At 40.5% G+C, this 23,936-nt stretch overlaps 1 protein-coding gene across 9 annotated transcripts in view; it reads right to left on the bottom strand.

The window, feature by feature from the left end:
• Positions 1–321: 321 nt before the first annotated feature.
• LOC136772974 (octopamine receptor beta-1R-like) overlaps positions 322–23,936 on the bottom strand; it is an 87,133-nt gene continuing 63,518 nt past the window's right edge. For 8 of the 9 annotated variants that reach the window (XM_066726272.1, XM_066726264.1, XM_066726266.1 and 5 more), the window contains 2 exons: positions 7,184–7,292; positions 322–3,581 (listed from right to left, as the gene is read on the bottom strand). In XM_066726272.1, coding sequence (XP_066582369.1) covers positions 3,371–3,581; positions 7,184–7,292 — 320 coding nt within the window. In that variant the 3' untranslated portion in view covers positions 322–3,370. Of the gene's footprint in view, positions 3,582–7,183; positions 7,293–22,634; positions 22,936–23,936 lie in introns of all 9 variants that reach the window. The other variant, XM_066726263.1, reaches the window with a different exon arrangement.

Raw genomic sequence — 23,936 nt, 5'->3', positions numbered from 1 at the left:
GCTAAATATATCATCAGCTTCGCGCATATCTCGTTTAATTCTTTCCAATGTTTCTCGCATCTCGGAGCTTCCCGTCGCAGCGGGAGAAGGCTCCTCGGATAAATGGTACAGGCGTGTATTAATGTATAATATATATATACAATACATAATACCCATGACGAGTCTTAACTAAAAAAAAAAAAAAAAAGGAATAGAGGCCATTTCAGCAGGGCTGATCTCGTTACGTAGAATAATTGAAGGAACGCGGATATGTAGAAAGCCTCGCGCCTCTAGCTTCGTTTAACGATCCATCGATTTTATTTCATTGCATTTTTCTCCCCCCCCCCCCCCCCCCCCTCGCTATGGATAATCCATTTAAGAGGCAAGCATACGTGTATCCTCTTTCTCATTTTTCCAGCCTCGTCCTTATATATATATATATATATATATATACACCTCGGAATTCTTTATTCTCTCATTTTCGCCACCTTCCTAATTTTTTTTCCATTTTCATAGAGAAACGATACCAGTGGCAAACGATCGTAGGGTGCCATCGTTACGACCACGACTACGACCAGCACGATTCTCGAATAACGAACGAGATTAAATCGGACATTCGAGCGAATCAGGCCGATTCGTCAATTATGCGAGAAATCGGACCAAAGCATAGTGATAATTTTCGTATCGTTGTCACCAAATACTCGTCGAGAAACATCTTACATTCGTCATATATATTTATATATATATATATATACACACACACACACACGAATTTTACAGCACCTATCACAAACGCACGAGAAAATACAACGAAATTGAATCGCAGCACGATAAATCGAATCGTTTGTATTTTTCTGTCTTAATTCGTTATACGATTATTTTGGAATGATAAAACGTTGCTGGGATGACAAGAGAGAAAGAGAAAGAGAAAGAGAGAGAGAGAGAGAGATAGGTTATCGATACGAATAGTGGAAGCTACGAAGAACCCGCGGTGTTCGCCCGTGTGTCATCGAACGAAAGAGCCTCGTAGTGGCAATCCCATTGCGAAAAACTGTTTGGTCAGCGCTTAATTGGCGATCGAGGCACTTCCGGCGTTGACTGAGTCGAGATAACCTGGCCCGATCGATGTAGCGCGAAACGATCGAGGGCTTTCCGATCGTCTGGAAATTTGATTTTCTATCAAACCAAGCGAGAATCGCGCGAGGATTCGGAAGGAAAAATTAATCGCTCGTCCAATCAGTCGAGCTGCCAGAACCAAAAAGAACTCGTCTCTCCGCTCCATTTTTTTCTCCGCTTTCTCGTCGGAAAGGAAATTCGCCAACGTATCGGCGGCTCCTCATGGTCTTTCACGGTTCTCATCAGGGACTGTTAACGATTTTCTCGCCGTTCTGTATCGTCTCCACTGTGCCATTCCTCGCTTCGGATCTCTCTAGAACACAAACGTACGCGCACGATCATACACACACTCACACAAACACACACGCACACATATAGAGGCGAAATATAATCATACGTTAGTCCTCGTGGACGCTTATATCGATGTATCGCGCAACAGACTAAACTGATTTAGCCAATTAGGAGACGCAAGCATCGCGCAAATTATTCGCAATTTACATTGGAGCTTGTCAATTTACAAAAACAAAGAGCGTCATCCCCCCTCCTCTCATCACCCTCGCAACTACCCAACATTGTCAATATTATATCGCAACATAGCATGCGTCCGTATAATTATATTGCTTATGATACATTTTTACAGCTTCGTCTACGAGCGTACATCATTCGCCTCGTAAACGCGTTATTCGCACTCTCACAGATCCGCAAAAACACGCTTAATCTTGGCTATTTAGTATTATTATTTAATTGTGTACACAGGGTGTCCGATAATTCTGGAAACGCTCAAGTATCTCGAGGACCAAAGGGTTTTTGCAGAAAAATCAGTGCAACGGAGATTCATTTGTTCGGAGAATGTTCGGTCCTCGAGGTATAATTGTCAGTTTTCACACTTTTTCGACACCCTGTATAATAACACGTATAGTATACAAACAATCTCGTTAACGAGTGATGCTTTACATTTAATACAGCGGGTTTTTTCACTTATAATCATTTAATACGAGTTTCTTCCTAGTTATGGCTAACTGTAGCATTTGCTCCTTTCGTCTGTGTGACTTTGACTCTGAAATTCTCAACATATATATATATATATATATTACAGTCAATTGATTGATCGGACAAGCCAGAGTTACCCCCTCTCGGAGCTCCCCGCAGCGTTGCGCTATAAGAGTATCGACGTACGAATCCCGCATCGCGATTGGGTATGAGTTTAAACGCGGTAATTGGTCGCGCGGAAGCTCAACGGAATTCGAACATGCCAAACTTCAGGCTGAAGTTTGAAAGCCGTTGAATAATCAAGGACGTTTAATAACTCGCCTGGATTAATGCGATTTTCGCTACAGTCGAAAGACTCGATCATTAACGACCGAGTTTACAATTACAAGCTTTTCGGAAGCTGTGGTAGCGGAAAGTCTGCTTCGGGATGTTCGGACGCGTTCGCCAAACCTGATTCTTCCGCACGGTCGTATTGTCCAAAACCGCCGAGGAGCAACAGCATCGACCGTTGCACCCGGACAACTTTCAGTTTTCGAGCAGAATTCGTCCCGAGTTCCGACTTCCATCCCCAGGAGTCCCATTTGGCGAGATTGAGCCAGTTTACGGAGCAAATTAATCAAATATTCAGTGCCACTGCCTGGGGTCGCTGGAAACTTTGCAAGATCTCGTCGAAATAATTTTTTCAACCACGAAAAAGTCCGAAACTTGTTCCGGACCAGCTCGAAGAAGCTTGAACGTCGTCCTCGCGTCGCTTGGTTCATCGAGACGTTCGTTCGATCGCTCTCGGTGCCACCGTGTGGAGCGTGATGCGCGAAAGGAAGAAGAAAGGGACAATTTCGTTTCTTCCGGGACCGAGCGAGCAAATAATACGGTTTATGGCAGAGATTATCTCGGTCCACCATTCGATAGCTATAGAATATAAAAAAGGTGTATGTACAGAGATATAGTTGTACTTTATGTGATTGTTGAGTATTTCCGGAGGAATAATACTGATCGGTCGAAGAGGACCCGACTCCTCGCGAGTAACGACGCTCGCGCGTGCATCTTCTTTTCGAAATGGGAGTTCTCGGTGTCCACGAGAGGGAGGGGGGGGGGGGGGGATCGCACGTCGATCAGGAGACTTCCAAACGCACGCACAGGTGGACCCGCACTTCCGGCATGGTGCGCGAGAGACGGTCTGCACAAACTGTGTGGCGAACGTTCAGTCTTCCGCGTCAAGGTCGAAGCGGACGCGTGGCGAGCGCTGCGGCGTTCTCTGGGGGGTCCTCTGGGCATCCTCCTCCTGCTAGACAAACTGCGACGGTGTTTTCCAACAATTGGCGCAGCACGGCAGGGCGCTCTTCAAGGTGTCCTTGAAAGCCTCGCGGAAGTCCCGATTGAAATACGCGTAGATCAAAGGGTTCAAGGCGCTATTGAAGTATCCTATCCAGAACAACACCGATACCACCGTGTCCGGACAGTAACACGCCTCACCGCACAGTGACGTTGTTAAATACCTGAAAACACACAAATCACTGAATTATAACGATGAATTGTAATTTATCGTTTAATTCTGTAGAGATATAACGCTTTTGTCACGTCATTGGAAATTCCCCCCCCCTCCCTCTTTTAGTATAATGTGGTGGCTCTTAATTAATTTCCATATATCGCGGGTAAATTTTGCATTTTTTGTTACTCGTCCACGTTTCGCTTTTATTCCAACAGCAGGCGAGATGGATCTGAGCGAAGGGTAGATCGGCGATTGGTTATTATATTGTTTTCGAACGTAACGAGCTAATTCGTAACTGATTTGCATATATGTATATATGTATTTATATAAAAGCAGCGGTGATGTTTGGGATATTTTTAAACCGTCAGCTTTACGAACGTTTCACCCAAAGTGCTTTTATTAGAACGCAGAGCGAGAGGCATCAGCACAACGAAGGATTGATCAGTGATTCATTCTGTTTTCAAACATATAGTGCGCTAATTCGTAACTGATTTGCATACATGTATTTATAAAAGCAGCGTTGCTTTTCGGGGTATTTTTAAATTTTAACTTTTCGAGTGTTTCATGTCGAAAGTGCTTTTATTAGAACGCTGAGAGCGAGGGGATCAGAAACGGAGGATTTATTAGCGATTCATTCTGTTTTCCAACATAACGTGCTATTTTCTAATTGGTTTGCGTATAGCATAAAAAGCAGTGATTATTTTCAGGTTATTTTTAGAACGTATAGCTCTCTTCGAACGATTTATCCAAAGTGCTTTTATTATTAGGACTCCAGATGAGGGAATCAGAAGCGAAGGGTTGATTAGCGATTCACCAAGTTTTCCAACTCGACGTGTTAATTCCCAACTGATTGTACAAAAGCTGCGATGATTTTCGAATTATATTAAGATTGTAACTTTTCGAACGTTTTATCTAGCTAGAGCTTTTATTATTAGAACACTGGGCAAGAGGAACCGAAAATGCAGAGTTGATTAGCGATTCAGGAATTAAGTATTCGCACTTGACGTGTTGATTCTTAACTGATCGTGCAAGAGCAGCGATCATTTTCACGTTACTTCGAGATTGTAGCTCATTAAACGTTGAAGAATAACTGTTTTTTGTGGAACACTAGTTAATAGAGAGAGAGAGAGAGAGAGAGAGAGAGAGAGAGAGAGAGAAATCAAAACGAATAAGGATCGATCAGAGCGAATATCCCATTGTTCTCAAGCTTAATAGGTGATAAGTAGTAACTGACAGTATTAAAGCAGCCATGATTTTCTGGTTATTTTAAAATTCCAACTCGCTTTGAATTTTTTTTATCTAAAAAGCTTCTATTATAAAGCACCAGGTGAGAAGGATCAGAAACAAAGGATTGATTAACGATTCAGGTTGCTTTCAAACATAACGCGCCGTACCACGTATTAATTGATTTGCATATAGCACACAAAAGCAGCGATGATTTTCACAGGTTATTTTAAATAAATCGCCCTTGAACGCTCCTCGCAAAGAGCTTTTATTAAAACGCCAGGTGAGAGGGATCGCGGAAAGGAAGGATTGATCAGTGATTCAGGCTGCTTTTCGACCATAACGCGTTAATTTGTAACTGATTTACATATAAATGCAACGATGTTGCGCAAAGCTCGATCTTGGATTGTTCGAAGATGAGAATTTGGGTGTGGGGAAGGCTTGTGGAGGTTCGTACGTGAGGCCCAGTTCGCATCCCTGATGAAGATTGAACGGTACTCCTGAATACGAAGCCATCGCAATGTATTACGTTGCAGCGTGGAATGTTTGATGGATATAGGCTAAGTAAGCGCTTTATCGAACGCGGAAAGTATATTTCGTTAGTGTCCCTTCGGCTTGGTCAAAGAAAATTTGCATATTATCCCGAGGGGAGAAGCATTAAATTGATATAATTGCTGGAGCATGGCTGGTACGGATTAGATTGCGTACGTTACATGCGCACATTCGTCAGGGTACAGTTCCAGAGACTGCAAAATGGCACATGTACTACTTTTGTAGTTGCATATATTAATTAAAGTTCTGGAGAACCTCTGGGACCCTATGGCAAGGAGGACTAGACCGTGTAATGCAATTTCTGTTACTGCCAGCTGCACTGCCACCATTGTGCCATCGACGCCATCTTTCCTACACCGTTGCTTCCTCTATGGTTCCTCCTGTTGCCCGGACCGCAATATCTCCAATATTATTGTCTCCCAGCAGATACACGTAAACGTATCCGACACTTCCTCGTAAATCATGTTGCATAAATCGATTAATGTTGTCCACTGGTACCACGAGGAATGTGGACGTGGACGCTGTACCGTGAATGTCGTCTATGGTATATCCACTGCTGGAGGAAATCGCTTGATACACCAACGATTCATCACGCATGACACCCTGCGAATCGTCCAGTGGGAACACGTTTTCTTTCATTTTTTACCCAGTGATAAGCTTCTTTTTTATCAATATAAATTTTTCTCATTATTTTTCCTTGCTGCGTTATTTACTCTTTGAGTTTGGAACCGGAAATGGACGAATGTGCGAGGGATGTGGTATTTAGCTTCTGTGTAATCCTTTCTGCCACGTATTTCATTTTCATCTCAAACGTGTGGTATATAGTACTCTGTAATATCACGTGAAAACCACTTGTGTGGAAGATGGTACACGATTGATGAATGCGTCGTCGATTAATTTTCATAGCGTGGTTCAACTTTTGGAAAATAGTATTCCTATTTTTTTTCATGCTCATTTTATCGCTGTACCTTAACGCGTCACGTTTTCCTCCATCCAGTGTGTAGTCGTCGACCGTTCGAAAATATATGGGAGCTCTAATATATACGAGAAGTATAGAGAAGAAGAAAGTGTTGAGTCCAATTTGTGATTTAGTACCTCTTCGCTTATAGTGTATAATACAAAAGTTTGCATCGATGAGAAGAATACTCAAAAGAATTATATCTTTACCATGTTTTACGTTGTTTCTTTAAACGACGTAAAATAACCATTAAAGTAAAAATAATCACTAAAATATATACGTTAAATCGAGGAGGTTTTGGCGAAAGAAAGGAAAAAAACGAAAAAGACAGCTGTTCGTTTCTTATTATTCCCAGCTTTTGAAAAGACCGAAGGATTTATATTAATTATATTGTGATTTATGGGGCTAGGAATGTTAAGGCTCATGTAAAAAAGATTTAGGCGATCACAGCGTTTGATCGAAGGCCTTTGTATGCGAAAGGGTGTTATCTCCTGTCGGTGAGACGGAGGCATTGGCAATAGCAGTCCGCTTAGTTAAGTAAATAGTCGCAAGCAGTAACGTCAAGGGCAACCTGAGCACTCTGGGTAAACTTGAAGGGATGCGCTTAGAACGTTTGCATTAATAAAACATGAGCTCCACAGTTGCAAACTTCCGCAGGGAATTTTCCATCAACTGTACAAAATCTCTCACCATAACTTTGTAAAGACCACAAACTGATTTTCGTCTAAGAAAAAAAAAATTCGTCAATAATGACCAATAAATTTAATTCTCACTTGTAAAGATTTTTTTTTGTATTCGAATAGCAACCTCTCTATCACTTGTATATATACAAAATTCTTTAATGCAAATGGAGGAACAAATGATTATAAACTCACCAAAGGAAGAATGGCAGCCAGCACAAGAGGAATGCACCCATTATGATACCTAGTGTTCTTGCAGCTTTATGTTCTGCTCTCCAGCTCTTAGGCTGTCGTATCGTAGTGCCTGCAACGAAAATTCATGAATTATTAAATGCGCTTGAATAAGAATAATAATATAACGCTGTACATTCTCAGAAGTCAGAGATATCATTAATTTTTCTCGGGGAATTTGAAAAAAACAATTTCTTTCAAAATCTTGCGATGAAAGATTAATGTTTATTTATTATAATGCAGAATAATTACAGAATCAGGAAGTTACTGCAGTTGAGAACTTTGTCAATTTATAGTCAGTATATTTGCTTATAAAGCGGATATCTTTAGAAACAAACTGTTTGACAGGAAACCAGCGGACTCATGTAAATCGTGATTAAGATAGTTTAGAGAAATTCGTGTCCGAAATTACTTTTGAGTAATCTTGTAAAGTATAATTCAAGCTTCTAATAAGCAGACTTTTGGTAAGGACATTCGGTATGTGTAGCGTTTATCCAAGGAAACTTCCATGTATATATGTAATATAGTGTGATCAATTATTTGCAGACATTAATTATTATACACGCATGTATATACACGTATATGGTTAAACATAATAAATTTAAGTTGGGAGCAATTAATAATTAAGCGCGGTTTCCAAATTCTTCTAAAATATCTCCCTGGGTAATCGGTTTATTAAAATTCATTATCGTTTATCGTTTTAGAATCCTTTCCCAAAGCACTTGTTAAAGTAATAACAAGGGAAGTATTCGAAAATAGCGAGAGTCGTGCTAATCGAAACGATTGTTCGAAATTGCTTTTGAATTTGCTTTATAAGATTAGATAATCTCAATTTACTCGATTTATCGCTTTAGAGATAATTCATTTACGTCATGGAACGTGGGAAGTGCGTGTAGCAACGCTATCGTCAATTAACTCGTCACAAAGCTTCCCTCTCGTTATCTTTGCTGGGATATTCCAAAACTGACTAAGTTTTTTTTTTTTCAAATTCACGTACACGAATTCGCGATAACAATTTCTAGTATTGCGAAAAACGTTCAATTGTCCGTTCCCTTTCAAAGTTAATTGATTTTGCACAGAACGTTTCATTTACAACTAAATTCAAATTACACACGCAAGTATCTGCTGCTCCGTGTTGTTCTAATTAAATTTAACGTGATAACGAAGAAGCGCGCCTCTTTTTTCGATCCACGAGCTGAAGAATTATAAGAGTCGTAAAATTTGACGAGTCTATTTTGGTAGAATTATTTTCAGCATTATTTAGATAAAACAAAGCCAAGTAGAATGCGCCAGTCGTTGAAACTGCATGGTTAAAGGCTCGCGTGTTCCAATGCAGTAAGGGAAATTTAGGTTGGCTTCTCGGTGCTCACAGGAGCTTCTCCACTTTCCCGAAATCGATCTACATACTCATCTATCAAGATGCAAGATGTGCATGAGCCTATACGGAGAAGTTAACGAAAAATGAAGAACGCTCCGCGTTGTACTATAATCACTCGTTGACCGTCCGGAACAATCCGACCACTCGGAATAAAGTTGCCGAGAAAAAAATTCACCATGACACCAATTAACCGAGGCTATTGTACCCTCCCAGACCAATCTCATCGCCCCCCGACTCACCTTTTTCCACCAAACTTATTACGTCACGATTAACTGGAGAATTCACCATGCAGAAGCCTCGAACTGTCGAGATCGAAACTCGAAAACGCGAAAGATCTAACGAGATATCGAGCATCGCTTAAACCATTAACGAGCTTGTAGCATGGGAAATTGACGTGCATAAATTGTTAAACTCCATGATTACGTAGATTTTCGATGAATGAACTTGGTATTATCCACAGAACTCCTATTGTTCATCCAGTTATCGTGTATGTATTATACATTTTACATTGACAAGTAAACTCCGTGGAGAATTCTGCACAATGCTATTGTTTAACGCATTCAACGCTGCATTGTTTCGCGATATATGCATCAGAAGCGTTGTGGTAATTAAGTTAACGCATCTTGCACAATCCGGCTGGCGACCGCCGCGCGTCTTGTTATCGCAAAGAGTTGGAGCGTCCGACGATTGGAAAACAATCGCGAGGGAGTCCGACATTCGCGCGTTGGGGATGAAACGATAAAGCTATACAAAAGGGAATACCGTGAAAATTTGAGTATTTTTATCGAAATACGAGCGAACGTTCCTTTTAATCGAACGATTCTCCATTTTACAGGGTGAAAGCGTGGGAATAAACGATATACACAAAAGGTTTAATTAGAAATTGCTGCAGTGCATACACACACGCATCGAGCGAGGAAAAGTTCCCCTAGAGTCTCGTGATCGATAGTGTCACTCGTTCGTAATTATCGTATTCGAGCGAATTTTATTACAGGTCGAAAATTGAAAATATTCGGAGAGAACGAATAAAGAGATTTGTGCCTTGGGTCGGATCAATTTTAAAGGCGAAATATGAAAGATGGGAGGCAGATTTTCGCTGGTGAACATTTGCAGCATCGCAGTTTTCACAGAGAGTATAGAGCCGGAAGTCTTAATAGACCGAAGGAGCGAGAGTCTTCAATCATGTGGGAGATTTATCGGGTAAATACTACTGACGTGCGGTCTAGCCAGATAGGGGATGTAAAAGTGCGCAATAATGTTGGGGAGGATATATCGAGAATTGGGACGATCCATACCGTTTGAGCTGATTTCCTGGGCGGGCTTCGAAGGGCCGGATTACTTCCGGAAGGACCTAATTTTTTCTGGCTTTAGTCTTTTTCATATGCTCATAGCCGTTCGTCACGACACACGCGCAGCAGAGTACACACGTACACGTGGTACACCCCTCGCAAATCTAGTGGGTAAACATTTTTGACGTGCTGCTAAAATGTGCCAACTCACGTAACTGCTATCACACACACACACACACACACACACACACACCATGTGTCCAGGGTAAATATGGACGAATATAAGCGTGATACTTTCTACTTCGAAAGCTCCATAAATTCTCTCCAAAGAATTTATTTAATCTATAATAATTAACCGTGTAAAAGCTTTAATGCGAATCTCCTTTGCTCTTGTTTCAGCAGCAACCATTAATTCCTGCTGAAACAATTTTGTAATGCCCTTAACGATAATGTTTGGAGAAACTGGGGTCATTGGGAACGATCTGGCATCATGGCAACACTTAGTTTCGTCGTGAGCATCGATAGGGGAGACCGATTCGAAGCTTCCCCAGCTTAAAAGCTCGCCAGCCAGCCTAGTCCTGCCGAAGCTATTATCGCCTCCTGCCCAAGTCCTTTATCGCCAGATATCCCATCGACATTCAATAATTAAACTTCAGAATGGAAAACTTCCCAAAGACATTGATAAAACTGAGCATTATCTTCCTGCTCCTGTCTTCCTAGAAAATTCTAAAAAAAAAATCCTATCGACGGTTTACGATAAGCAATTATGACTAGGAATTGGAGAACGTTCGATTTGAATCTCTTCAGCTTTTTTTATCCACGTCTCCCGTAATTGTCCGTAATCTACTATGTGCTCTGAAAAATGAGTGGAAACTTTATTGGGTTCTAAGGGCTTCTTTGGGTCTTTTGCTTTGGTTTTTCGAAACGAGAATTGATATTCTTAAAGAACAGTGCGTGTCTTTGGCTGGAAAAGTGGAGAAAACTACAAGTGGACGTACTTTACGGGCTGACATTGGCGATGACGAATGATGACTGAACGAAGATTGATCCGGAACGAAACAGCAACCGATCTTATTTCTAAGTACGAACGATATAATCCCCGGGAAGTCTGGCTGAACCTCTGAATGCCTATCGAGGAATATTACCTAATCCTCTAGAACAAAACTTGAATCTTCGGAGGATCTTAATTTTCCTACAATTTGCTTGCATGTGTAAATAAAATTTTTAAAAGAATGAATTTTCTTTTAGTTGCAATAACAATTTTATTTCCTGATACTTTTGGCTTCATTATTTTATCTAATTAGTTTCTACGATGAAGCGTTATAATACGATTCGTAAGATTATATCAAGGAATGGAAACAGAGGGAGGAGCAGTGCATGAGTACACATGGACCAGTTCTTTCCCATTTTTAAAAAATCCCGAAGATAACGTATTTCACAAAACTTCAGCAGTATACTTGACAACGTTAAATCGACAAATGATAGAACGTTTTCGGCCGGTCTGACATTCGTAATACCTTGCAGGACAGCTGAGTAATTGTAACAGTAGTTCAATAACTAACCCCTTCGCACTTGTCTTCATTTCTCTCGACTTATTATATTGACATGATTTATTGCTTTTTTAGTGAGTTTTCTATGTTTCCTAAATGAACATACTATATACTGTCACTGTCCAGACGAGAGTAACAACTCAATCTGAGAGAGACTTCTCGTTCATTTCTATTTTTTTTTTCTTTCAATGCATCATCATTATTCCTAATGAATTTTCTTGATCCATCTCCTTTAACTTCTTTCATACTCAAAAAATCTCACGCGTTGCACGCTGATAAGAAATTCATCGACGAGAGAATCTTTTACGAAGAGAAATTTCGTCTTTATAACGATTAGGGAAAGCGGAGATAAATCGAATAAAGCTTAGTTAAGCGTATTTCGTTTCGTCAACGTCAGTATCAGTTTCCTGATACAACAGCGAGCAACACCGAGCACGCGATGCACCGTAATAAGAGTTTCATTGGGTCGGATCGTTTAACACCAGCAGCCAGAATAACTTATCAACATTCCCTATTGCTTTTTCTACCGAACCTGATAAGCTTTAACAACAAAAGAGAAATATTTAAAATATCCGGAAAACACTTTCGAAAAAGCCATTAGCAAACTACAACGTTCGAACCAACGAGGATAAAAGCAACGATTAATCAAGAGTGGCCAAAATTTTCGGTTGCATTCTCCACCGATGCATTATTTTTTCAGAAATTTACCATGTCTGTTAGACCGATGAGGAAAACCAGAGAGGGTTGGGTGTGTTCGTTGTGCATTTTTAATAGGCACGTTGAAAGTTTGGACAGTTTTGGGGCCACACGTACGAGAGGGTAGTGCACATACATTCCTAGGGTAGTATAAACAGTAGTACTATATATATATACATATATATATAGGAGGCCTTTTTCACCAGCAGTGCTTTCCTCTTGGTCGGTTCAGCCCTGTTCTTCTCCATTCTAGCTCGGTCTGTACTCAGCCTCTTCACTCGCATTGGTGCTATGTGTGTGTGTGTGTGTGTGTGCAGCACGATCGTCCCCCTCACCCCAGCCCAGCAACCTGAGCCAAGCCAACCAACCCCCTTATGATCTCCTTCCACGGTCACACAGTACCCCTCTATCTCATGGCCCCGTTCAGTTTGCCAGCGTGCTCTGCTCTGCTCTGCTCTGCTGCAGCCACCATTTCCAGATATCGAGCGAACAACCGGAGGACGAGGGTGTTCAGGGGGGGTTCGTTGGAGCTAGCTGAATCGCGTTCACTGACCTACCTTACTCCTCCTCGTTCCGAACACTCACAACCACATCCAACTACTTCATCCCTCCTCTTACACCGCAACCTCCCTCATCCCTTTCTTATTTCTCATTTCAGTCATTTCTCCCTCTATTCGCATCATTTTTCCTTGTATACATGTATATATATATATATATAACTATGTACTTCAAGTTTCAATTAGTTCGTATATACGTACGATCAACACAATCAATCGTCACAATTAACCTTCCACATAGCAAAGTTTATTTCCTTTGCTTTTACTCGCTGAGAAACCTGATTCAGCTTGATATCGCGTGCTTGTTTCTTATTACTCCTGGCATCCGCGTTCCTTTTATTATCTTTTTTACACGTTAGCCACTTTTTCAGCCCCCGCAGCCAACTCTCTGGACATTTTCCCGCACATTGCCATCTTTTTCCTAGGACTGCACTTATTGCTCGGTGCAGGATGTTACACCTCGTAAATCGGTAGTAGGTTATGGATATCGCGATTCTCTTATCGAACGTGTGTTTTGGCAGGCAGCTTTGAAATTTGATTAATGCGCAATTGGTTCGTGCACAAAGGTGCATTGTTATTGTTGCTGCTGCATGAGCGTACGATGGATTTTTGCGAAATAATTAAGCTCTCGTTAAAAATTGCTATATACATATATATATAGCCTTTATTTGGGATAATATTGAAATACGAACTATTCTCCGATGGCTTCTTCCTTTTTGATTTATTTTGCCATTTCATTGCTTCTTATTCCTCCATCCCTCTCCCTCTCGCTACTTTTCTCGCTTTGATCTCTCTTTTACAATCACGCCGTTCGTAATACGGGACTTCCTCGTCAACTGAAACGCCGAGGTAAGCAAAGTAATAGACTGCTCTAAAAGGTACCCAAAGAGAAGAATCCGCGACCTTTCGCGTGTTTAGATTCTGCTGGAACGAAGCAGCGGTGGGAAATTTGGATCAAAGAGCGAGAAATTTCTTTCGTTAAATTGGAATTTCTAGGTAATAAAGCTTGCGCGAAATTTTTAACGGTTTAGAAGAATCCGTTTGTACAGATTCACGGGTAAAGGTATGCATGCATCTACAGTGGAATATTTGCGAACCGTAAATTCACGCGAATGCACATTGGCACGTGTTTATTCGACGGACGTAAATATTAGTAATGGTTTAAAATTTAATCGGATTTGCTATCCCCCCCCCCCCCCTCTGAAATATCTACAGATAGACGAGTAGACGGCAGCCGGTAAATAACAGGTAAGACCAACCGTGTACATGAATCAACCTCGGGTGAACGCCTTTAAAGCACCCGGAAAAAGGGGATAATGGAAGAAAATAACGATTTCCACGAGAATTTATCACTCCGCTATGCGTTACATACCGCGTTACGAGCGTTCCATCTGTCGTAATTAGAATTCCTCCGTAACACTCATATCCATTTTAAATCCTATCCCGTCGATGCTTTGCACCGAACCCCGAAGAATAATTCCCAAGGATGAAAGGATTTAAATGGAAAAAGAAAATGCTCCATTATCCACGCTTGTCGTGCACAAAGGAGCCTCAGGTACACGTACCGGTACAGCGTGCTTGAGATTTTTTTGTTCAATTTGTCGCATCGCTCTTGACAAATTCGTTTGGATGATGATCCAGCATGAGAAATGGATACTCGCGCAGTCGGTGTTGGGTGTATATAGGGAAAAAATAGAAAGTTTGTAAAAGGTTCATGAACGCTGAAAATTTAAGCACCTACAGGCACCAGCATGAAACCTTTCAGAGTCGATACCATCCTTACCACCTCGTTCCCAACTATTTTCTCTTCCTACGAGATTTTTACAGCTTCGAAACTTGGCTGCAAAATCCCCAAGAGGGTCGAAGCTCTAACACCAATGTCGTTCTTTTTTATGTACCATCGTTTGTTCCACTTTCACAATTTCATTATACTGGCATCAGGGATTCATACAAATATATATTTAAAGTCTGTTCTCGGTCTTACGTAAGTTTATTTTTGCTTCGTTAAACGTACAGTAAAAATCGTTGCACCCAATTATACATTTCTAGAGGTGCAGCTTTCCGTTGACTTTGCGCTGGCAAGCTTCTTAGTACGAAATGATATAACAAAGATACGAAAGCTGTAACAGGAATCGTGTGCAAATATCAAGGCACAGATAGCTGCTGCCTCTCGTGTACCTCGTCCCTTGCGAACCTTCTCTGTTGGCACGCCAACACAAAATTAAATGCTTACAGAGTGTAATATCTTATCCGTGATACTTTGGTCCCTCTTCCATTTCCCAAATGTATTCATTATATATATTCAGTTTATTCTCTATAATCCATTGCATATCATAGCACTACGTATATTGGATTCTTCGAGAATCCAATTACAAGATGAAAGTAAATTTCAAACTTATTTGCACTATTTTGGCGATTGGATGGATGAAAAATTTCAACGTGTCGGGGGCTTTTGATAATCTTAGGGAAAGTATGCCTGAGCTCTGAAATATCGACATTTTGTGATCGCACGAGGAAACTTTGCACGTGTTCATAAATCTTAAATGTTAGAGGCACGCAATAGCAGCGAGAAATTACTCTTTTTTTCTACAGTTTCGATGAATAAAAAAGAAACGATGGATCTTTCTTTCACCTCCTTCGTACAACGTATCTCGTTAACCGGTGGAGCTGCACGTGCTGGAAAATATTATTAAAATTCAGGAAGAAAGTATTAAATATATCCGAAGAGATATAAGTGTGCTATTCGAAACTCGCGTTAAAAATTCTCGAGCAGAAGAATAAAAGGTATCTTAATATTATATATTATATATATATATATATATCAAGTGGAACGTATAAATTATACTCTTTGATGTAAAAATAATAAAGACTTTACTCGAGCTATAACCAATATATTTCAATACTTCTCTGCTGCGAATGCAGGAGTTGAACTATTTTCGTTTTCCAAGAAATGTAGATCAAGCGCAATCTGATCAAGAGCATCCTGTCTAGCTTTAATTAAAAGCGAGGCGCAATCGTTTATACCATTTATTCCTGAAGGAAGGAATCCAAAGATTCAGAGTGGGAAAAGAAAGAAAAATTATTATATTATATATATAAGACTATAAACCAGACGACACAGTTGGGAAATTAGATTTGCTATTATTGTTTATGCATACGACATAGTATATGTATGTATATATATATTTCGATCAGGTCTGGAAATAGCGAGATAGCACAGTGTGGGTAATATAACATCTGCAACCATTTCCATCACCAGTCAGCTTGCACTCCTGAAGCTTCAGATTCGCAGATGTCTCGTTCTCTTTGCTTCTTACCTCTTTTCCACCCACATTTTTTTTTCACTCCCTCCCCTACAGATTTTACTTTCACCTCAGAATCTTCATCGATAACTCGCACGGGAAGCAGAATTTGCGAATTTCGCTCCTATATACTGTGCAAAAAAAATCCTTAAACACTTTTAATCATCGTCGAAACTTTACAAGTGGAATTGCAGCTCCTAATAAGTCGAAGCAGCTTTTTTGGAAGCTTCGCGAGCAACTTTTGCCATTAGAAACACTTTGAACAATCGTGACTTTCATTTGCAGAACGCTCGACACTTGGTTCTGATATAGTACTTTCAAAGAGTGTCGTTTCTCATTTACGAGGTTCACAGCCAGAAAACTCTCGTCGACCACTTTTTGTCGATTGCTGGCAATTATCGCATCATTCTTGCTATTCTCTTTAATTCGTGAAATTATCAAAGATGAATTTATAATAGGAACTTAAAATTATCGATATATATATATATATATATATATATATTGCTGTAAAATAACTTGACTGGAAAAGTATCCCTTTAAAGGATTCTTGATGCAAGCGAAGCTTCTTAAACTTGTCAGCTTTTGTAGTTGGTGCAAAGCGAACTGTTCAAGGAACTTGCTTATTGCAGCTTGCGTATATCTCTGCGATCCCACTTTCCAACAGCTTTAGTATTTCCAGCACACAAAAGAGCATTACATGGATACACACCTACGCAAAACCGCCATTCTTTCCCTTTACAAAGGTTTAAAACTTTTATTAAGAATTTGGAACAATCAGAAATCAATTGCACAGAAGCATATTTCTGCTGAAATCCTCTTCGAGTCCTGCACACATCTGTTATATATGTATCACCACTATATACACGTTTATATATATTATAATTTAATAGTGATGTGGAGCGATCGTTTGTCCTTCCTGTTTTTAACTATATACATATATATATACTTCTGTACAGGAGGATATGGAGAAAATTTACTATATTTATAGAGAAGGAAACAGAAATGCTGGGTGCTTTTTTCTATCACTTTAATGCACATAAACAAAAATCGTAATTCGCTTGGCTCGTTGAATACGAAGTAGGCAATTTCGTTGATTGGTTTACGTTTATTACAAATCGAGCTACGCGACCGTTTTGCTGATCGGATTCTGCTTTAAGGTTGCGGATGGAACGTGCATTCGCTGCTTGTACTTTATGCGATACAATTCCTTTGTATAAGTACATGTGTGAGTGTGCGTGTGTGTATCGAATGATTTTAACGACAGATTCGCTTGTACATTAATCGTCGACTGGACTTGTAGGGATGAGAACCGTTTCAAGTTTGACTCGGTAGGCCTTTTGTTTCCTCCCCCCTTATATCACTTCATTTCATCCCTCGCTCCCACGCACACACACACACACGAACACACTCCCGAAAATTGCTACCCTTGCGTTCCAGATATTCGGTATTTTTCAACGACCGCTCTTCACTACCAGCCAACTTCAAGAAGTCATTTTTCAAGGAACGACAGCCTCGTCGAACATTACTAGCAAGCTTCTACACTCTTTTTCACATCACTCCGCTATGGTATTCGAGACACGATCAAATTGATCGACGCCCCAGCCTTCAATCGGTAAAGTTACATTGATCGTCAATTTTACTCGCAGTAATAGAATTTTTACCTACCGCTGAATGCGCTAATAAAAACCTACGGTTAAGTATGAAAGGGAACTTTTTATACGACCCGTGGAAAATCCAATGCTCCCAATTTTTCACCATCCGAATTTTTTCCGAGTCTTCGCCATGGCCAATGCCGTTGAAAAATGGCCAGTGGAAAATTTGGCCTCAACCGGATTTCACTGTCAGTCTCTAGTGTTATACGTGGAATTTTCTTTTAAAAAATGAAACCTGGCATTGCTGCGTCAGTTATTACACATTAGCATTGTTTCCCTGTTTCTGTCCTAAAAAATCTCACCTGTCTATTTAATGGGAGAGAATTATACGCACCGTCCAAATAAAACCAAATTGGAATATACTATATATATATATATATATATATATATATACATATAAAATCCACAGTATCCGTCGCTTATAACGAGATGGCCATGAATAATGTGACTTTATAGCGCTTAATGAGAATGTAAGAGCAGTGCAGCTGCACCCCAACGATCTTTAGTTTAGCGATGCCTAGAGCAGAGTTCAAGTAATTTCAATTCTTAAGCAGCACTGCACCGGCATACCAAAGTTTCTCAACTTTTCCCATCAGCCTTCTTACCATTTACTATAATAATAGTCAATATAAAGACGCACTTTTTTTTCGAAAGGATCACAGCTCTCCTGGACGACGTATTATACTTTCAAATATTGAAAATCGATTATCTTTCTTACAACTGATTAACGCGGGACAGCTCCGTGCGAATTTTTTCAATCGCTGTTCGATCAACTAGAGAGTCAACCATAAAAAATGATTTTATGATTGAAACAAAATCAGATATACACTGCTGCAGTGGTTTCGTTTATTAATTTCACTGAACAATAACGAGGAGTACGTATATATAGTGTAATTGATGCAACTGCTGCTCATTCGAGTCGTCTGGCTCTTTAAAGTGCCAGAACATTAACAATAAAGAAAAACTTTCTCCACATTCAAGCTGACCAAGAAACTAATCTGACGAGCATTTCCTCCCAAATGCTCGTAGCCAATAGCCATTAAGGAATTTCGTACACTCGAAAACTCGAAACAGCTCAGACCACAAATGTTTGCTGGAATTACTCTTGGTTTCTCATTTTCTACCGCCCTATATATTATTATACAAGGTATATGGCATAAGTATATCGTATATATTTAATCAAGCGAAACTCTGAATTTTCCAGTAGAATCTTCATTCATTATCAAGACTATTTTCAATGGACAACAACGCTTTCGTTTGTTTAAAATTTTTTTCAAAAATATATATTATAGATCGAGGCAACTTTGAGGTGATGCTTTCGTTTGGAGAGTTGGAAGCTGAAAGTGAACAAGAGAGAGACAGAGAGAGAGAGAGAGAGAGAGAGAACTGTAAAATAGCAGCGATATTGCTTGTGCCAGATAATATAATAACGGGTCCGTTGTAACAACGCGATTGCGTAGTAACTTTTAGCAAGAGGAGAAATTTGCAGCAGATGCTGGAGGCAACGGGATTGGGAAACGAGAATTCGCCTCGCGAGGTTTTTGGCATGAAACATATTTTGGCTTCTCTCCACAAGACTCACTCGTGGCTCGCAGCTTCTTTCGCTGCAACGCTGTACCTTTAACTTCATCACCACGTGCATTCACGTTTTTGCCTCACCTCTTACTCGATAGTCTCCGTCCTTCCTACCGCAAAAAAAATTGCAACTCGCAGCACGCACCAAACGAAATTTGTCGCAAACTCGAGTCCACATCCGTCACCAACACCACAATCACACACGTATCATATCGTTACCCATCGCACACGAGCATCATCCGAAACACTTCGAAACGACCATCGACGAAAATAACTGCACGGATTCTGTTTCAAAGATGAATAATGGACTCTTATAATTCACGTTGCTTCTAGAGCGACAAAAATTAATGGAGACACGGCGATTATAATGAAATTTTCAATACATGCCGAATGAAATTTTCATAATAAACTTGGCTCTTTATTTTATGCGCCATAAATTCCCATCATAAATGAAATACACATCGAAATAAGTGCACTCTCGACTTGATAAATTACACGTAACCGTAGGTGGCTGAGTAGCAAAGCCAAAATTCACGAGCACTGATATATAGTGTACCAAACACTCAGGAGGGGGGGGGGGGGGGTGTGAATTATACATTTTACCACACCGTCGACTAGTTTGGTGAACGTATACACGCGAGCACAAACAGAGAGAGAGAGAGAGGGAGAGAGTCTCTGGAACACCATGGATGCTCGCGCGAGAAAGAAAAAGGTCGATGAAGCGAGAATCGGAGATAATTCTGGACCTTCCCCTTTTTTCTGTTAAGAAAAAAAAAAGTCTCTCTCTCTCACCTTCATATTGATTCCGCGATTATCGAGCCTCTCGGGAACGAGGCTCGAAGCTGAACGAATGATTTCATCGATAGGATTTACAGGTATAATGTCAATTGAGAAAATAATCCAGTGGTCGAGGATAAAGCGTTGAAGATTTTAAGGGCGTGCTTTAATTCTATCGTTAAAGGAGGAGGGGGTGCTAAAAGCGTACGTGCTAAACGACAACCAAGTGTAGCACTCCGTTAAAAGGGTCATTAATTCGACTAACGATTGTCACCTTATAATATATTTTCCAGCGGCAATTTTGTCTCTCGCGCATCGCGAAATGCGACTCGCGCCAATCCTAAGACAAAGTGCACCTCTGCTAATGGTGTGCTCCACTAATTCCATAATTATAACGATGTATCCGTAGCGATAAGCAGACGAGTACAAGCGATAGCGTGTCGCTATTAGGTTCCTGGCGAAATTCTTCAATGATTTATCGCGGTGCTCATTGTGCAGTTGCGAAACGTTCGACTGTACACGTGTGTGTTTATGGAACAATCGAGAATGTTCGAACGCACGAATGCACGCGTGTCCATTGTACAATTACACAAACACAGAAGGTATATGTACACACGCGTGGGCCGATCCACCACGAGAAGCTGAGATATTAAGGAAAAGTTGAGTTTATACGATAAAATCAGTTTCGCAGAAGCATTTACGCCCGTATAATTTATTAGACACGAATGTGCGATTTGCTATTCCTGTATATTTTCCCAACTGGAAGAAAATAAACGATGTGGTAGTAAAGTTCCGCGCAGCTGTATGGGAGGAGAAACTCGTAGTCTCGAAGAGTGGCACTATATATATATATATATATATAGGAAGACTCGGAAAAGAGTTTTTGTTTTAACGGGACAAAGTTCGTTTCGGTGAGTCTCGCGGAGAGTCGTAAAAAACTTTGATCAGTGCGACTGGAAAGAACAAGAGTTGGGATGTGCATTAAAGCTCGCTACTGTCTTGTAATAATCGCATGGTATCTGGTTTAATTCCGTTGCGTCGAGGACTACGGTCTACGCCAGTGACAAACTTTAATCAACTCGTGTGTTTCTATCGCGTATATTAACCCTGCTTGTAAACTTCCTTTGTGCCAGCTTGTTCCATCACATTGCAAAGTTCCTTGCGACGGTTGATATATAGCCCACTGTGTATATACCAAAATAAGCACGAAAGGGCTGCAGGAGAATCGAGGGTCGATACAGCCAATAAAAGCCAATTGAATAATTCACATTTCAATTCACAACATTTCTAGAATAGCTTCAACCTCGTGAGCAATGAATTTTTTTAAACTGCAAAATTAACACGCGCTTGTAACGTTTGCAAAATCATTTATCGCGAAGTGGAATAAAACGTTGTATCGGCATTGTATATATTCAATAATTATGGGCTTTCCTTGTGCCGGATTAATTTGTTTAATTTGAATAATTTTCATTGGAGAATTTCGAGTGTAAGAGACGCACAATGGTGGGTCTGATGCGAAAGTGGAATTATGACTGGATCGATGGGGGAACGATGGTTCGCTCGTTGGGGGCTAATTCGTATATGAAGAAGTTTAGCAAAGTATCGAGTTCCAGACTTGAGTGGCTAAAGACTGTTATTAATAGGGTGGCTATATACATATATGCGTGTATGCCTGACGGAAGCTAAGTTTAATTACCAAATGTAGGTCTCACATGGAGCCAGGCCTAAAGTTCTAACGATCCTCATCCCCGATGCACCCACGTGACTTCCGTCATTGCAAACTAAATTATGAAATCTTTCAAGATCTCCTTCGATATTATATATATATAATTCTGCTGGAAATCTCTAGCCTAGTTGCATCGACGAGATATTGCAACGATTTTGTTAGGCCGAATTGTTGCTAATTACTAAATAATCCTTTGTCCATCTATATACAGCGAACGGATGCGAGGGGGTAGTTTTAATCATCGAATATTCACCGACGTGGGTAAATTTGATTTTAAAGCAGCTTTGCAATTGTAGCTGCAAGCTCAACCATCCGATTGGCTAATTCCTTCCTAAGCGATAATTACCTAAACCGTATATCATTGCGCCGCGTTCAATTTACGGCGAAATTCACAGAACGCGAAATTGCAGCCTCGTTCTGTTTGTCAGACGCGCAAAAATCAACTGGGAACAATTAGTTTTGCGTTTGCAGCGTCGAATCGATGTCTTATCGTCGTTCCTCGTTGCGTGGCACGGTGACATTTAACAAACGTGCAAATGTGGGGAAGAAAATCGTAATTACGAAAATAATTAAAGGATATCGATTACCATTGCATTAGTCGCGCGCGAGTAATTCGATAATACCATCAAAGCAGTATTATTAAGTTTTGTTAGTACAAGGATTAACCTTGCAAACTTCATTAAGACCAGAGTGTAATAGGTGTTATAGAGGTGTATTAGCTGTAGAGGAGCTTTTAAGTTTCGAGTACTATACTATATATATATATATATCATTTATGCATATATATTTGGAGATGCGAAAGGAGTGATCGACGTCGTCGTGGTCCTACACACACACACACACACACATATATATATATACAATTGAGCAAAACGTCACAAGGTCGATCGTATTTTCAAAGTGTCGAACTCACCGTTCTCATTGAGCTCGGCCCCGGATCTGGAAGAAAATGAGGATCTCCCGTAATCGCTGGCGTCGCTGGGATGGAGCAGCAGCTGGTGCGAAGTTCTCGAGGGATACCTCGAGCTCGAAACACGATGCAGGTGAACACTGTTAAGAACGGTATTGCTCGATGCTCTGCTCAAAGCTTCCCTTTGTCGGACAGCTTCCTTATAGATCTTGCAGTACATCATAATCATCACAAAACCAGGAATCCAGAAGGAGACGGAGGAACTAATTACGGCATATGCTCGATTCACCACGAACGCGCAGACCTAATTGGACAAAAGGACGATTCACACACAACTGGAAACACGAATCAAACGCGATCAATGGCCAATTGCTCGTCTTACTCCAATCAACCAATTCAAACACACAAATGTAAACTCTTATAATGAAAAAGACGTCTGCCAGAGAGTGGAAATTGTTGTTATAACTGTCTCTGTAAACTTGTCCCTCTGCGGTATTGATATAGAGCACTGGAAAGGACTTGTAACTCGATTGTTGTAACCGAACAAAGTCATCAAAGGGTCCAAGATCGATATCTTTATTGGTCCAGTCGTTATCGTTACATTATGGTGGGGAAGAAATATAAATGGATCCAAGCGAGGTATATAACGTACGTGTGTTATTGGAAAAGTCAACGCATCGATCAACAGTTGGAAAATGAGAGACTGTCCTCTGTGTGTGTGTGTGTGTGTGTGGAGAGAGGCCCAGGAATAAAATACTCGAAAATTTTTATATACCAATTTTTGAACCTTCCACACACATTCACGCACACACGCGTGACGCAACAGTGTAATTAATCTTCCATTCGACAGTGGACACTCGGCATTGACGGGCGTCGCACGCGAGGCTTCGCGGACGAAGAAGGAAAATAAAAGCGAGCCCCAGCAGAGCGATGGAGAGACAAATTACGAATTGCGATGGTAAACGATAAGGAAAAGTTGAGTTTGATCAAAGTTGGATAACTGCTCTAATAGAAAGTTCCTTTAAGTGGACTGTGCTGACCATGGGGGTAAATGTCACTTTAGCCTTGACAATAATACCGTTAATTGAAAAAATGAAGGACAGTTATTGAATTCGATGGAAAGGAAGACAGTCGCAGAGAGAAGACAAGGGATCGAGAGATGGGATAAGAGTGTAATACGTGCAATTGCCAATGGAGAATTCTTAAGGGAATTACACAGTGGCGAAAGAGCGACGAAAGCTCCTCTTTATCCAATCTCAATGTTGCGAAGAATACCCTGAAGAAGGTCGAGTAACACGAGCAACC

The sequence above is a fragment of the Prorops nasuta genome, unplaced genomic scaffold (genome assembly GCF_024137725.1).
Source record: "Prorops nasuta isolate Cenicafe-Biocafe unplaced genomic scaffold, Cenicafe_Pnas_1.2 PNAS00004, whole genome shotgun sequence".
NCBI lineage: Eukaryota > Metazoa > Arthropoda > Insecta > Hymenoptera > Bethylidae > Prorops > Prorops nasuta.
Note: the sequence above shows the minus strand (reverse complement) of the source record. Positions and strands in the feature narration are given on the sequence as shown.